The sequence below is a fragment of the Tubulanus polymorphus genome, chromosome 2, assembly GCF_964204645.1.
Source record: "Tubulanus polymorphus chromosome 2, tnTubPoly1.2, whole genome shotgun sequence".
Taxonomy (NCBI): Eukaryota; Metazoa; Nemertea; class Palaeonemertea; order Tubulaniformes; family Tubulanidae; genus Tubulanus; species Tubulanus polymorphus.
In genome coordinates, this window is record NC_134026.1 from 4,234,061 (window position 1) to 4,250,882 (window position 16,822).

General features: G+C 36.3%; 1 protein-coding gene across 2 annotated transcripts in view; it reads right to left on the reverse strand.

Annotated features, from left to right (window-relative positions):
• Positions 1-485: 485 nt before the first annotated feature.
• Positions 486-16,822, reverse strand: part of LOC141898537 (otoferlin-like) — a 56,004-nt gene continuing 39,667 nt past the window's right edge. For both annotated transcript variants that reach the window (XM_074784483.1, XM_074784484.1), the window contains 23 exons: positions 15,750-15,881; positions 15,440-15,601; positions 14,927-15,095; positions 14,563-14,807; positions 14,019-14,255; positions 13,514-13,582; positions 12,142-12,276; positions 11,552-11,569; positions 10,180-10,197; positions 9,018-9,201; positions 8,805-8,929; positions 8,128-8,262; positions 7,896-8,039; positions 7,696-7,823; positions 7,442-7,612; positions 7,175-7,332; positions 4,633-4,775; positions 4,468-4,556; positions 4,214-4,360; positions 3,941-4,131; positions 3,672-3,853; positions 3,498-3,598; positions 486-3,409 (listed from right to left, as the gene is read on the reverse strand). In XM_074784483.1, coding sequence (XP_074640584.1) covers positions 3,229-3,409; positions 3,498-3,598; positions 3,672-3,853; positions 3,941-4,131; positions 4,214-4,360; positions 4,468-4,556; positions 4,633-4,775; positions 7,175-7,332; positions 7,442-7,612; positions 7,696-7,823; positions 7,896-8,039; positions 8,128-8,262; positions 8,805-8,929; positions 9,018-9,201; positions 10,180-10,197; positions 11,552-11,569; positions 12,142-12,276; positions 13,514-13,582; positions 14,019-14,255; positions 14,563-14,807; positions 14,927-15,095; positions 15,440-15,601; positions 15,750-15,881 — 3,264 coding nt within the window. In that variant the 3' untranslated portion in view covers positions 486-3,228. The remainder of the gene's footprint in view (positions 3,410-3,497; positions 3,599-3,671; positions 3,854-3,940; positions 4,132-4,213; positions 4,361-4,467; positions 4,557-4,632; positions 4,776-7,174; positions 7,333-7,441; positions 7,613-7,695; positions 7,824-7,895; positions 8,040-8,127; positions 8,263-8,804; positions 8,930-9,017; positions 9,202-10,179; positions 10,198-11,551; positions 11,570-12,141; positions 12,277-13,513; positions 13,583-14,018; positions 14,256-14,562; positions 14,808-14,926; positions 15,096-15,439; positions 15,602-15,749; positions 15,882-16,822) is intronic.

Sequence of the window (16,822 nt, forward strand, 5' to 3'; positions counted from 1 at the left end):
CATCCTACACTGGTCTTTTTTGTTCATTTAATTTTACATAAACATCTACAGGACATCGTGGACATAGAGTCTGTTATAGAATCCCATCTGCCAAAACTGCACGAAAAAGATTGCATTCGGGACAAAACGAGCTTCAACAATTCATCCATCGTCGACCTATAACTTCCCTATTAAGTGTGACAAAAAGGATCCCTGGTTAGTCAATGCGTGCATCAGGAATTCGCCCCACTTTGCAAAGCAAAACCTTCTGCTTTGGGTTACGGTAGGTTTTCCATAGTAGGGGTTCTCCAGCTGTGTGGAATTTACAGGTTTAGGCGACCACTTGCAGACGACAAACAACAAATAAAAGGGCAGGGCGAATACAGACCATGTCGCCCTGCGACTGATAGATTGATTGATTTATACTGGTATTTCCAATTCTGATAGAATGAAATTGAATAAGATAAAATAGGTTCATATGCTTCATGTGTTTATTGGTTTATATAATGTAAAGGCAAAAGGATTCATACAATATATACAACAATAAATAATCTGCACAGAATATACACATAATAGGTATAATATAATATATGATATAATGTCAAATCATCAGAAAATATATATGTATATATATAAGATTGTGTAAAGAATGAAGTAAATGCGTTGTCAAATGAATAGCTGGTGTTTATCTTTTAGTTTTCGCTGGCCATCATTATGCAAAACTGTTAGGTTAGACATATGTAGACACGAAGAAAGAAAAAATCAATTTCTAACATACACATAAGAACTTCTTTAAAAATACTGCGCAGTAGATAATAGTACTGCAAAGCCCTCGAAATCTGGTTTTATTACATGGTCAATACGGCGGAGGACAAGCATCTTGATCCAATACAACATATAAGAATTTGTAAGCAAAACGACTAAGGGATGTCTGAATAAAAAGAAATTAATATATCTGCCATAATCATTGTTCAATAACCAAATCAATGTTTGTTTCGTAGGAGAGATACAACGGAAACAAACTTATATATATATTGGCTTTAAGATACAGAAGTGTCACTACACAGTGTTAGATCAAGTGCGCAAATTTGAAACTCTTATATATATCATCGAGGACCATCACGCGACCAGATTTATTCTAAGAACCAAGCTTAGAGCATTAAGCACAACTCTCATCGTGAGAGGACCTTCAGATTAGGAGCGAATATCGAATATTTGTCTAAGGGATTAAAATGCAGATGAAAGATTCTCGAGTATTTCGTCTTCTTCTGAACTGTGCATTGTATGTACACAAATATCTATCTAACTATCTATATATATATATATATATATATATACATGTTTACAATACTATTTACAAAACTATTTACGATAACGATAATGGAATGAAATCATCGTAATGAGAATATCAACAACGGCAGTGAATGCCTGTGTGCACGCAAGCAAGTTTATAAGCGATTTTATCACAAACAATTATTTTAAGAGATCATGATTATTCTCTCCTTGAATAAAGAATTCCGTGACACCAAGTCATAATAGGTACACACCAATATGCAACGTACATCGGTTGGAATAATTGATTCCAGTCACTAACCAGGATTGCCAGACTTGAATTTGGGACCATGATGTCTAAGACATAGCTCGGATACCGCAAGAAATAAACTCGAAACACGAAACACGTGTTCGATGATCCGGTTCGCCCGCAAACTGACAGCGAAATAATCATTTCGATAAACCGTGTTTTGTATTTCGCAGTAACGCACACAGTCGTGACAAAATGTGCGCTTTAGGCTTAAGACATGAACCATGGCCAAAGATCATCAAAAAACCTTATGTATATATAGAATTTATCAATTAACAACACAAATCAATAGATCTTGAGCAAAACAACAACATAAAAAATTACAAAGTAGATTAACATTAGATATAACCTGTTCATTGACCACCCGCAGTTTTCCACTCTCAAATTGTACGATGATGATTAAGAATTGAACATTAGGCTATGCCAAATATTCGATAGTCTGCTCAAAGTACCCAACCCAGGTAAAAATTCCCCTTCTCAGCAACACTTTTTCTTAACCATTCTATCTACTGTAAATTGTGTAAAAGTAAACAATCCATTTTACAATTTGTATCACAGCCGACGTGCATCTCGTGTGTTTAATTTCATATATATCATTTTTGCTAGCAAAATATCACAAAGCGATATAGTTTTCTTTCCGAATTACGACTCGCGTATCGGTACCAAACATCACGCAACACTAAAACTAACATGAGTATTTGAAATACTTTAATTGTAATATTGGAACGCATCTCGAACATCGCGATCGTAATTCAATCGTATAGGATGAATCTAAATTCATCCTCCGGAGAATAAGTTCTGGGTAAGTTTATACCTCTCGGATTAAAAGAGAGAATTCTCATCTATCGGATGAATTTTTGGTAACAAGAAATAAATCTGAAATGATAATGTCGAAATAAAAATGGCCCCAGTGTAATAAAGTAAATAAGTAACATAACAGAGTTTTGCAGGCACAGCGTTGCGTGACAGCACTTTCAATAACAGATAAAGTTCATAGTTCAATAGGTAAGTCATATATCTTTTCATATTGCTTGTAAAACATATTACACATTCGTGCATTTTCGACATCTATCTATCTACGTATATATGTATGTAGATTATCTATTTGTATATGTCTATCATGTAAGCATTATTTGCTTTTTATTTGTTCCCAGCTCTTGATTATATAAGGGCTTTTTGTTTGTTTTTTTTTCCGGTTAACACGGTCGTGCAAACACTTCTTTAGTGTGTATAAGTTGTTATAATAAGATGTTACAATGGCTGAAACATACCTGTGACCATGGCCGATAGGAAATTTGGATCACAAAACATAAATACGTGCACAGATCTACTCAGACTCGATTGTTGCAAAAAGTAAATCCATCATTTTTAGTATGAACAGAAATTGGATCATTAACACAACCTAGTAACTTATCAGCCAGACGCTGATTCTCTTCCGAGAGAAAGCGAGAATTGCCCATCACATATTATGAGAAAATCATCGGAAACATGGAAAATAATCATTTCTAGATTGTCTTCAGATTGAATTTTGAACAAATACATTGTGCTTAATAAGTACCTTGTAATGTAAAGTCTAGTATACATTGTGGTCGAATATACAAGGAATAATAAGGTGCAAAACACTCGTCAGATGTGAAATATATACAAAACACTTTGTTTTTATGCATTCAAGCGTTAAATATTTTCTTCACTGTATAACCAGGCATCGAATAGAAGAAAAGACCTAGAATTATTGCAAGTAGAAGGAAAATGATGATCTTCAGTATCACCCATTTGTAGTTGTGCCACAAAATGTACCTAATCGACTTCAACGGGTTCAGGAACCATATAAACGAAGAGTCCGGTCGGCTGAAAAAGTGAAGGATGATTTCTTTAGGTAACTAGCGCACTAACATAGGCATTTCATGAACATATATATGCATCTACTGGAACTTACTTTGGTTTATCTAATGGCTCTGGTTCACTTCGACCCAGACCAGCTGGATGCTTCTCTGCCTCCTCTAATGTGAACAAATGAAGCTCAGCCTCAACTTTACCCTGGAATTAAACAACGGTAAATGGAAAAGCCAAGAAAAACAAGTACTCTAACTGATAGAATGAAGTCTCTCACCGTTAATTCCATTTCCTCGCTGTTTTCATCCTTAACGGCAAAAGGCCACCACGCCTTCACTCGTTTCTGTTTGAACAGAGACATTTGTGGAACACTTCCATCAGTCTTCAGCATATCGAGTGTGCATCGCTTCGATGACTTTGCACCTCTTGGAAATCTGTTCAGATCCAAAGTCAATGATCCTAGAAATCAGAGATCATGAAAACAGTACTAGTTTTATTAACATATCTTCGGTACGCGCATTATTATTTCCACTCATGGGTACATACCTAAGAAGTCATCAGCAGAAAAATGATCAGCATCCCAGACCTGTAGATTCAAACGCGCTGGGACTTTGGTCTCTGTTTCATCCCACGAGAACAACGATTCTTTTTTCGTTATGACAATTTTCTCTTCGGCGACCAGATAATCAAACGGGTAGATAAAACGCCAGTTGAAGTTACCCTCACCAGTCAGAGACCTTTAAATGAGAGAACCGAACCGAAATGAAGGCGACACGATATAGATTGAGCCCGATATAAACTGCTTCGGAAAACACGTACCTGTAATGTATGTCAGTGCTTTGACAATCTTCTGGTCCCTTCAGCCAACCTTTCACGTAGATGTCACTCATTTTCTCCCCAGTAAAGAAAGCGTCGTCTTCAAGCACGACATCATCGGTGTTCCATATTACGCAACGAAGTTCATAACTGAAAACAAGCAAAACAGGTAATGAATATTTTCAACTTCTGAAAATGTTATGCAGAACAGGACATGAGTGATTAGATGCTGTTTTTTTCTTCAATTGAGATCATACCTCTTTGGTTTTCTTGGAGATATGTCAACTGGAGCCCCGGGCAATGGCATGTCCATTGGGAACATGTCTACCCACATTTCTACCTTACCCTATAAATAGAAAACCACACGTAGGTGCCATAATAAGTGAATACATGTTAGAGTTAACATTTGTTGAGAAATCTACCTGTTCAATTCCTGGTTTTTCTGGATTGTAAAGTGCGCGAGTTTCCACATGTTCTGGTACAAGTTTCGTTCCGACTTTCGGTATTTCGTGCCAATTGTTCAAAGCTGCCAGTGCCAAATGTTCATCTGTAGCTTTTACAATTCCTGTAGAAAACGTAGTAGCTTATGACATTCTATTCCTCGACATTATGGGTGGGCTTAAATTCTTCTTCAAAATCCTCAGAATTAAGTAACTATGAAACGACGACTATCCTGTTCAATGAATTGAACCATCCATGCAACTTCTTCATCTACGGGAGTGTCTACTGATGCATCAGGCATGGTAAACTAACTAATATAGCTAATGGGAGAATACGCTGGGAACCCACAATGATGCAGAAGAATCTATTACCTGAAACAACTAGTATAAACTATTCTACCTTAGAACATTCCAAATATATACCATGCCATACAAAGGTTTAATCTCCACATACCCGTTACATCACTACAAAACTAGCACATGCTGGATGCTTCTATTGATCGAGGCATGGACAGAAGCACTTCTTGAATCCCCATTTTTGAAAATTTGATTAACATGTGTGGAAGTATATTCCAAGATCAATTTTAATATTCATTAGTTTAAGTTTTTACTTGATTATTTTCATTTTGAACAATGATGTTTAAAAACAACTGAAGCACAATTCTTTTTCAATATAATGTATTCAAAGATAGTACTAACCTTTCTTTCTTAAGTTTTCAAGAACTTTCTTAGATTAGGGAAAATGTACAGATTTAACACGTAACATTTAGTGATTATGCGAAACATCTTTAGCAGGGGAGATTAGTGCAGTATTTGAATGTGATGTTTATAACTATAGAAGGTACATTTACATTAAAAAAAAACATTTATCCAATCATCATTTAGGGTCTTATATATTCACAACAACAATTTGATTTCGGTGGCCAATGAAGCGGTATCACAGGTTAAGATAAATTAATATGGTGTTATATATTCATCGCTTAAAAGAACACATCAGTGAAAGGTGTTGGGTGTTATCACAAAAATGAAATGTTAAGCGTTTAGATAGGTTTTAGCTCTATCAAATACACGTCATTTAAAATATGTTCACAAAGGAAGGCATACGTATATACATATAGTGTCGACATTGAGGTTAGTTAAGTTGTGGTCAAATCACTACTTTTCACAACAAAACACTAAGTACATGCTACAACATGAAGACTGGCTTTTTGTAGTTGCAGATCTTGGAAGCAGCCTGTGTTTTCATTTATGTACACTTTTTCACAACGTAAGGTATATATTTTCTTTGTCAACAGAAGAGTTATTAGTTCCTAAGTTCAAGTTCATCTTGACGAAGAAGTATTTTTAGGAGGCCCAACATTCGACATGAATAGCACATTACGTTTGCTGCACACGGAAACAGTGATCGGGGGGAGTTTGATCCAGCACCCAACTTCCTTCGAACCATATCACTTGGAAGTATAATGCAATCATGCAAACACTGCTCTCAACTACCATCTGCCGAGAGGTATATTGTAGCATGATAAATGAAGATGGCAATGTTGAGATGTGTAGGTTATCAGAGTGACTTAGAAAACCCATATGAAAACTATTACGCAAAAATGAAATATATAATGTATACAGTATAAAATCATAGATATATTGAAAATTTTATAGATGTTCCATGAGAAAAAAAGTATGAATAGCACTAGAAATCAAACTTATGTAGCAGCTTGATTATATATCTATAAATATTGAATATATATATATATATAATGAAAGATGTTTGGTTAGGATGAATCATCTGTAGTGCAAGATACGAGACTTTTGTCATTTAATGCCTTACCATCTGGATTGTTTTCTTCTGTATTGTGTGCAGATGAGTGTAATGATTTTGATAACGATAAAATAATAATAATAATAATATACGTGAATCATAATTGAGTTATTTTTCAAGCATTAAATTTCATTCAGCAAATTCGTTGCTCAACATGTTGATGTGACAGCGGTTCGAATTTTGACATGGCCGGCATTTAGTGATCGAGTCATCCATAATGGCCACCATTCAAATGTTGATGCTAAGGGGAACAGAGATTCCCAAATGATGGATACTGGTCTTGCTGCAAGAAATTAAGCAGTATAATTTGTAAAGCTAAGCAAAAGCCATTTCTTAATTTCCTGGGCTTTATTTCACAGACCATATGAAGTCCTGAAATTAAAAATTACATCTCCCGCGCCAGCAATGTAGCTTCGGCAATGAAATAACGCGCTGAAATCAGCAATTTGAAATCAGTACAAAAAGTACATCAATCGAAGGAAAATCATATACGTATATATATATATATAAATCATCATTGCAAATTCGTGCATGATGAATTTTATGTGAAATGTGTTTTGTGTTCTTTGAAATATGTTTACAAAGTCTGCTTCATTCCTCGTTCACTACCGCAGCCTGTCCGTCGGCTACTGTAACACAAAACACTACCTTGTGTTTGATGATTATTTTTGTTGTTTTTGTGGTTTCTGCCGTTATCTTCCGACTCACCATTTTCATCCTCCAACTCCATTGGACCTGTAAATACCCTATTTCCAACACGCACTTTTCCCGGTGAGTAGAACGGCCCGTCGACCTTGTAGTCCTTGCAGAGTTTGGCAAGAACCTGTGTTGGTTTGTTCGGATCACGCCAAGCGTTATAGCCATGACTGAAAATTAGCAAATATTTTGTCGCTTTAAAGTTGTCTACCTGTAGCAAAGCCATCTTCTTAGATGACATTTACGAAGGCTAATGGATTTCAAGTGTGAGACTCTTACATTTCATACTTGCGTGCGAGACCACATGTAGCCCTATGTTTACTATAGAAACGGTTCTCTAGATCAAGTTTAGTTTCACCAATCAGGTCGTCCGTGCCGACTAAATCCCAGTCATATATTTGCACCGTCAACATCGATTCCATCGGAAAAGTTGCCTCGATTTCAAAACATCTGAAAAAGTTTCAATATTCGTCTCACTTTGCTATCTTTCATCACAACGATTGTGTCATAGGACGAAGGCTTCACAATCTTACTTTCCAAAGACAGGGCTTAATTGTTTAGAAATGTAATTGTCTTTGTCATTGAGGGTCGTTTTCCCTAGTCGAATGATAACGTATGGATCAGCTTTTCCATTCAGATCCGCCGGGTGAAGATCATTTGCCTGGAACGAATTGGAAAAATAGAACGTGGCATTTCACTCGCAAGAAGATGAAGGTGATTAATTTTTCCTTACCTTAACTACGTAGACTCTGACTAATACATGAATTGGATCGTTGTTCGGTAAACCTTGGAACATTCCTAGCGAAGGATCACTGCCAGTGATTGTTGCATCTTCGATATCGGCCGGCAATGGATACTTATAAATCATCAGGGACCCCTGGAATCGAAGGAATAAACTATGAATAGTAAATTAAATCTTAAATCAGAGCCTAAAAGACAATTATGGAACTGGGTCTAGCATTTACCTTAAATCTGCCAACAACTCTACTTTCATCATCCAGTTCATCACCGGTTTTCTTTCCACGATACAAATCGAATGTATGTAGCCATTCTTTGAATCCATTGAAATCATTCTGCGCCTCCAATTCAGTTGGATAAACCTGGGTATGACAAATATTCACAAATGGCTGTTAGCAGCCAAATATCTGCATTGATATTTTGTGAAAAAAATTGATTTGATTCAAAGTAATTTATAGTCAAACGTATAAAGCGTTTTTGTCATCAAGCCTCCACCAATGTATGTATTAACCAAGTAGTAGGTATAAAAATACGCAAGTGAGTAAATGTTATCTTATCTTGATACCAATACGAAAACCAATACCGAATAGGAAAATATATCTTATATCAAAGGAATACCAAAACCAGCATTCAAAAATGGAATCCCGAAAAATGCTAGATCATATACAAATATTACCGGAAAAGTTACAATATCCTTTACTGAATCGTTTGAAATTTCTGAAATACTGTCTTGATCCTGGTTTGTTAGTTTTAGTTTACTGAACATTCCCTGAACAGAAATATTTCAAGTTCAACTTTAGCTTCTGCAACGTCATATTTCAGTACCGATACAAATATTCATTTAGCTTTCTCAAAGATTAATCGCTAAGCACAGATATGATTGTAACAATAAGTATCTATATACCCTCAATTGCGAATCATGTCCAATTTTTGACTTTCGCCTTTGCGCTTTTGGAGAAAGCTTGTGCTCCAATTTTGTAGCCAGGCCAACTGCTTTAGCAGCAGACTTGAATTTGATTTTGCTTTTGCCTGAAAACATAATCATGGCGAAATGAATATGAAATTTACCGAAGTGAGGTATACCACAATTTTTTTTAATCGTCATGTCAATGAATACCTTCAGTCGGAGCAGAATCGCCATTAGGTATGGAACCATATGAGCCTTTATCTTGTTGCTGCTGGCCATGACCTTGCTGCTGGTCTCCATTACCAGTCACTTGTTGAACAGCATCCGGCAGCTTTTTATCGATGTCCAATGGATCGACTGGGCCAACATCTTCTTTGCCTTTGCCCATTTGTTCCTAGATACGAGAATAATTTTTTGAGTACACGAGCGTGACGATGGAAGGTCTCTCCGGCCTATAATACCAGATATGAATTTTCTTTTTCGTCATTTCAACATTTAGTTTAGTACAAACAAAATTAGCTATCATCACTCTGCATTTTTCTATGTAATACTTCGGTAGTGTGGAAGGTCTTTTAGTAGAGCGAATTTTTGCCATCTATCTCCTATAATACCTATGCATATGCAATTGAAGTCGTTAGATAGAGTTTTGGAGTGAAGGGAAATTCAAAACGTACTAAAAGATAACTTAGGTAGAAATATCGAATAAATCTGGAAAGGTAAATATCTATATAGAATATATATTTAAAAAGAATATATACATATTCTGAGAATGGTATCTATAGAAAATAAAACATGCACAGCCATCTTGAAATATCCGAAATTTTCGAATATAATTAACTCGGATATAGTCATGCCAATGAAACATCAGCATAAAGCATGACGAAAAGAAACTGCTCAAGCCGTTTGATGAAAAAATGCATATCATACTCAGAAAATACTTCTAAAAAGGCTGCGATAAAAATTTCAAAGCAAAGTTCGCGTGGAAATATTTGCAAACGTTTGTGCAAATACGTACGTATAGAAAAACTGTAACATTCAGCTTAAAGTAAAGTGATGGACACTCAGTCCTCAGCATGCATGGAATTCATTCAATGTATTATACCCACATTTCGATAACTTTAAAGTATGTAAAATCTTCATTATATATGTATTATGTAACCTCGTATAGAAGCGGAATTGGAAGATCCTTAAGAAAACAGCAGAGTGTCAGAGAAGAGCAAGAATGTTTGATAAATCCCGTTAGATTCTGACTCCCATATCCTCCATGCGCCGTCTTTGTTATTAATGAAGCTATACATGGAAATAAGAAGCCTTTCCACCAAAAATGGACGTAAGAAAAAAAGTTTACCGATGCCTTAAATAATTAAGTTACCTGGTAATCATCCAATCCCTTGAATGGGAACAATATAATAAGATCCTTTAGTGAATTGTTTTTATCTACTTCGAGAAATATAGCTCATTGAGTTTTTTAGTGACGTTAGATTTTGTAGAAGATTATGTAAAAGGTCATCTTAATGAATTAGTGTTATTTTTCATGATGCCATACTTTCAAAGTGCGACGAAAATAATAGTGTGCTAATCGTTTTGGACAACACTAAGAATGTGGCACTTTGAAGTGAAAATGATACTGTGCCTGTCAGTTTTTGGTGTTAAGTGCAGTAAATTTCGATAGGATAAAAAAAGATTAGGAGTGTGGCGTACAAATGTGTAATATAATGTACACGACATTTATAGTGGCGTAATTTTTATTCCAGGAATTTAGGAATGAAAAGGATTGTGGCAGTCTTATTCGTCTAATTCGAACAATGGGTATTTCACATACATCAAAATTAACAATACGTAAAACAAGCCTTTTCATTCACAGCCCATGAAACGATAATGGGAGAGTTGTCAACTCGTGGATTTAAGGGTAGAAATATTGTTATGATGAGGGATGCAAATCTTTACATGTTTTGGAAGAGTGTGTCATTTGTCATACATTATCAGGATATTGCCCTCGGTTGACAACTTTGCAATGGTACCGTAGGTAGAATGTGATGAAAACATAATCTAACTTACACAGAGTTTACATTAGGTAGATGTGTGTGAAAGTTTTGTAGCTTTTTTCAATATACAAAACTAATGCACAATGCTAAGAGGAACGACTATGTCAAGCACACAGATACAAGGAAAAGATTTTGGAACAAGGAAAATAAATAAATATAGCAAGTGTTTTGATAATTTAGATCCCTCCCATCTTAACCGAGAGGTATTATTCAGACATTTAGTATTTGGAATACGTGAAAATTTAGTGATTTGCAGATAATTGTTAGTTTATACGCGAAACTATTGAATACGAGATTAGATATTGAGCACCAATTCGACCGATAAAACTCAGTGTCAAATCAACCCACATCCACGATACCCAGTCCAGACTCCTGATTGGCACACATTGATGGGTTTGTTATCTAAGTGGAGCAATAAAGAACCGTGTTTTGTCATTGAATTATTTCTGGTCTTATAAGCTATATTTTTCATGAGCAATAATCCCACAGGTAGGAATAATAGATTATATGCATTGTGAGGGGATTGATGCCAAGTGCAGACGCTGAGCGACAACAAATGACAAACAAGACCAACGAAACAAGCAACCACCGAGGAAACAACCAAAACACAGGCATGACCATATCCAAGAAGAGAGGAATAACAGCTTAGAAAAACTGTTGAAGAGTGTAATATGGAAGCTGTATTAAGCTACTATATACCTGGGCCTGTCTTTGTTCCTATACAGAGATACATGATACATAACATTATAAAAACATTGCACTCATACACTGCAAGAGATTTTCCACTTCTGATGTCGAAATTCAGAAGAAATTTAGATGATGTACATTATACATCAGTCTACACCGCATCAAATCATATACTTGCGCGTTGTAAAGTTCCAGGGAATTCCGATATCATAGCAGAAAATTCTCGCAGTTAGAAAATCAAACCTTTCATTTCTGATCTATCCTGACAGAGAAACCTCATTAACTATGTGCAGCTTATCTACGATATTGATTATTAAGACTTTTTGAGTAAATTGACACATGAAGCACCTGTGCTAGAAACTGAATTATATTTTCATCATGATCACGAAAAGCAGTGTTGATATTAACAAACAGCCACAGGCCAGAACTATAGCCTTTAGTTTAAACTATTACTCTAAAATACTCGTTATTTATCTACGAAATAAAATCTAACTAAGAAGTTCAGACAATATCTAATTCACACAATCCAAATCTACATTATCTGTCTTAAGTTGAAGCCTACTTACTAAGAGTTTCCGAGAGGAGAGAGAGAAAGTGCTTACTTTAATCATAGTTTCGACTGAAGCAAAATATTTGCTCCACCAGTCTAAACTCTCTTGGTCTTCTTTGTCTTCGTCGATGCCATCTTTGCGTTTTCGTTTAAGGTTTTCTTCAGTTTTCTGATCCTTCGCAGTCGTCTGTAATTTAGAAATCGGCTGCATTTGTACATAGGATGATCGGTATATTTATTGTATTCAAATTCGCAGAAAATATTTCGAATGCCATGCAGTCTTAAAAATACTCTTAATAAACAGTTTATAATGTATATACAAATACAATAAGATTTTGAAAGCAGCTTTTAAATATGAAATGCCAATATATGTTTCTAAGCAATTTCTATAGTAACCTCCTGCAATGTAAGAATTTTGCTAGTTAAGCGGCTTTTTGTCAAGCCATCACCTTTATCTTCATTATCTTAGAAACAAGGAAAGAAAACAGAAAATCATTGTAGGCCCAGTCTTTCGCTCCTAAATCGATCGAATATTATTCATTGAATTGATGTGATTTGAGTCAATTCTATCTGCGTCCTGAATTTAGAATCAATTCCATAGTTGCGCGAGTTGAAATAAGCTTATCTTAAAATCTAATTCAAATCAGTCAGTAACTGATTGGCTTCTGATCATGGGCAAACATAGTATCATGGCAAGCACCTCGAGAATTCTGATGAACTTAATAACTAGTACAAACTGAATGATTATACATAGATTGCAAACTTATTGGAATATGGTTTAGATCAATAATGAGTGATTGAATATCGTGATCAGAATGTCGTGGTTTATTTACAAAAACCTATCGTGAACATTTAGAAAGCGCTCGATGATGGAGAGAGATTCGTCGATAATTGGAAAAGAGAAACAAAAACTGCAAAATTCATGTTAACATTATTGAATATGTTGAAACTGTTAAGGATTAAAACAGACTGGGCGCTGGTTTCTTAGACTATGCAGATTATTTTTTTGATTGTTTTATTTCTATAACGCAAAAAATATGCATCTGGTAGCGTGAAGCATCGAATAAGTAACCGGACCCAGGTGAACTGTACGTGCATTATTTATACACAAAACGATGCAAAAATATCGGATAAGTAAAGGCTGTAGGTTGTATGTACGACGCGGCGGATCCCGACACACCTGGATTTATCGGTGACTAGCTGGACTAGATGACCATCTAGTCGGTTCAGTTGCCAGTGGTTGTAACCGACACAAGTAGGGAAGCACAGCGTCTACCGCTTGTTGTTGGAAATCAAGCGCAGCCGAATTAGCTGGGCTGCCATTCATCACGTTTCTTCTCAGTTGCGTCGGTATCCGTCGCGTCGCAGCCCGATATATAAGCTAGCCTTAAATTAGTAGTAAGTGGTGCCATAAAAGAAAATACCAGATCGTCCAATGGCGAGTCATCTCGTTTGGCATCAGGTTTCTTACCACCACTACCACCACCACCACTCTGTCATTAGAATATTATGCAAGTATTAGCGATATTAACAAAACGCTTTGCTCTTTTCGACCAATCACCCTTTGTCACCCGACACCACAAATAAAGACACCCGATTCCATCCCAACAAATATCAATAGAATAATATCAATGAAGAAACATTATCTATTTATGAAAGCAACCAATAAAATATCCACCCCTAATTTTCAAACCTTCACCCGCAACGTATGAAGTCCTGGTTAGACTTGTATAGCTAAACAGTACAATATAGATTTTGATACCTTCTTCAAAACGAACCTATTTGAAAGAAAATATGGCAGGTTAATCAAAAGATATGTTTTGATTGGTAGATACTAGTGAAAAATCATATTGGATTGAAAGCTCAGTCGATAATGTTAGTATGTATATAATGGGATATATATATGCATATAGCCAAGCAGTTGGCTACCTCAGTAGTGGTAGCAGGATCAGCAGATTTGTCCGTAGTTTGAGCTACAGGGTCGCCGGATGTCTCTGGCGGATCATTCGCATCCCCGGATGACGGCTGAACCACAACTACTGCCGCATCGTCTGCAACCAATCCGTCAATGGGCACCATTGCTGTATCGAGCGGAGCTCTATCTGCCACTGGTATGCTAACCTGGCTAGCTCTTTTCTGCACTAAAAGTCCATTGTTATCACATCCCTTCACAAATATGTTAACAATTAATCCCTCCACTTTTTGGAAATATTTGGTGTCGTACATTCTGTATGTACTTTGAATAGTCAAAAGAGTATAACCTACTTATTCGTACATATCTACATTGCAGTAAGGAAAAAATTAGCATTTGTGCATCTTTTTTCACCCAAGACATACTATATCAGTGCCAGACAATACAAATCTATGTAAGTAAGGAATATTTATTCCTGTATATACGTATATGTGTAGACATAACATCTATTTGACATTGCATCAATATGAAAGATTATTCAAGTAAATAATAAAACCTTACCGTATCGATTGTGACAACTGTTTCGTCTTTACTCTGTTGAATCAACGGTTTTTTCTCGTCGATGTTCACAGCAACATCGTCGGTTTTTTGAGATATCGTCTTCGCGGCCATCATCATACGGCCGATTGTTCCGCCCTGACCAGGAGGATATTCACCGACTTGGTCGCCGTTGTTCGACGTTTGTTCGAACGCCGTCATCGGGCCGTTGCTATCAGTTTCGGATTTCTCCGTTATTGCTCGTCCTGCTATAAACAAACAATTATCGAGTTATCTCTTCAGAAATTTAAAGGAGCTGGAACCTGGAGTTGACAACAAATACTTTGAAACAATTATTCTTTTCGAAGAAAATGGCAAGACTTCTTACTTCCCCAGATCTTGGCAGCATCTTTTAACGCTTTTGTCTGTGGCACGTACATAAACTTATGAATAGAATTGATGACGTGCGTGCCCACTAGAACGTATCGTCCGAAGTTACGGCAATCGACGCATCGTATTGTAATCGGTGGACAGTAGAGCTCATTCTCGGGAAGATCCTTCAAACGAAATATAATTAGTTTATATGCATCATCGAATGTATTATATAAATACACATATGCATTCTTGCGAACTTCGGTATGTTTAGAGTTAGTCGACTAGTAGTCGGTGCTAATAACACACATAGCTCGGTCGTAACGCATTTCACAGTGTTGGCCATCTTGCGAACTACAGCGACCGTGCTCAATCCCGTGGTTGGCTATTTCCGGACCATGGTTCCGACCAACCGAAAATCGGTTTCACTTAGTTCGCAATTAGTCGACTAACTTCGATACCCGCAGTTCGCCGTCTGGCAAAACGATCATTACGCATCAACATGTCAATTCATATTTCAAATACTCACGACATCGAAGTGTTTGACAAGAGCGGTGAAATTTGGATTCTTTTTGGCGTACATGATGACAGAGGATTGAAGAACATGCCCGGCGCATTCGATGTCGATACGGGGCCGATCGACAGTCTGTAGCTGAAGGCGTTTCAAGTCTCGCACACCCCAGAATAATACCTGAATATGAAATTCGGTTGGATGAAAATTTTTATAAACTTCGAAGCCAAATCGGGGAAGACATGAACCTAAAAAACTTGTTTCGAGTCTTAGTATTATTAGATACAAATAAACAAAATAACAATTAGCTGAATGTGTAGATGCTGACCTCAATTCTATGTTTACTGAGCACTGGGCGAATTCCTTTTGGTACTGGCATAATCGGACCTCTATCTTTGTCCTGCTGTGGTAGATCTAATGGGGGAAGTTCATCAACTGTACCCTGACCAGGTGGTGCTAACTGCAAAACGTTAAAAGGTGGAAAAATGCTGAAATTCTGACCTAAAATTATAATCGAGAGGAAGTTTTCTTTATTATAATGCAAAAACGAAGCACTGATGTCCGATTACTTTTTTTTAGTTTAGTCAGTAAAAAAAGCATGCGATCCAAATATGTCAACAAAATTTCCAAATACCAGTACATGCTAAAACTGTATTTCTATTAAACATTCAATATTCAATTGGGCATGCTTTCATATGATATTTTTCTTTAAACTCACAATTTTCAGAATATTCAGATTCATAAATGTAGGGGACATATTTCGACATCTAAAGCCCAATTGTATACAAGAGCCCACTTCTAAGCCAGCCTACTTCCAAAGACTTGGGTTAATCAAGAATATGTCGTAAGAAATTTGAGAAAAATCGATCCAATCTGTTTAATTAGTTTGATTAGTGACAAATATAGTGTGCAAAATTAATACACCGATGATTCGCAGCTATGGCCGTAACAATATCTACCACTATCTACTATCTATAATATCATTATAAATGAATAGATAAATGGGGAAAACCAGTGCGAAAACTCATTGAGCCTAAAATGAGGGCTACCATGATGTGATTATTAGTTCCGTGTATAAATGGATAAACGAATATGATGATAGTCACTCTATATCTAGATATTTCTTTTAAATGTATCAAAACAGAATTATTGTTCCTTTAAGAATAGAATGCCAACAAAGCAGTTTGGCAATATTATTTAGGGTTTTAGGCATTCAGGCTCGTAGCGTGTGTGTTTGTTACGACGGACCACCCAAAATCCCAAAAACTTTTGCAGAAATTGTAGAAAATCCCAGGTATTTGGTATACTCTTAGGACTGGCATTGGAAGCCTTGAATTGTCCAAAATGGTCCACCAAAAAGGTCCGTACTGCCCATAGAATGGTGTTCAGAATAATCATACA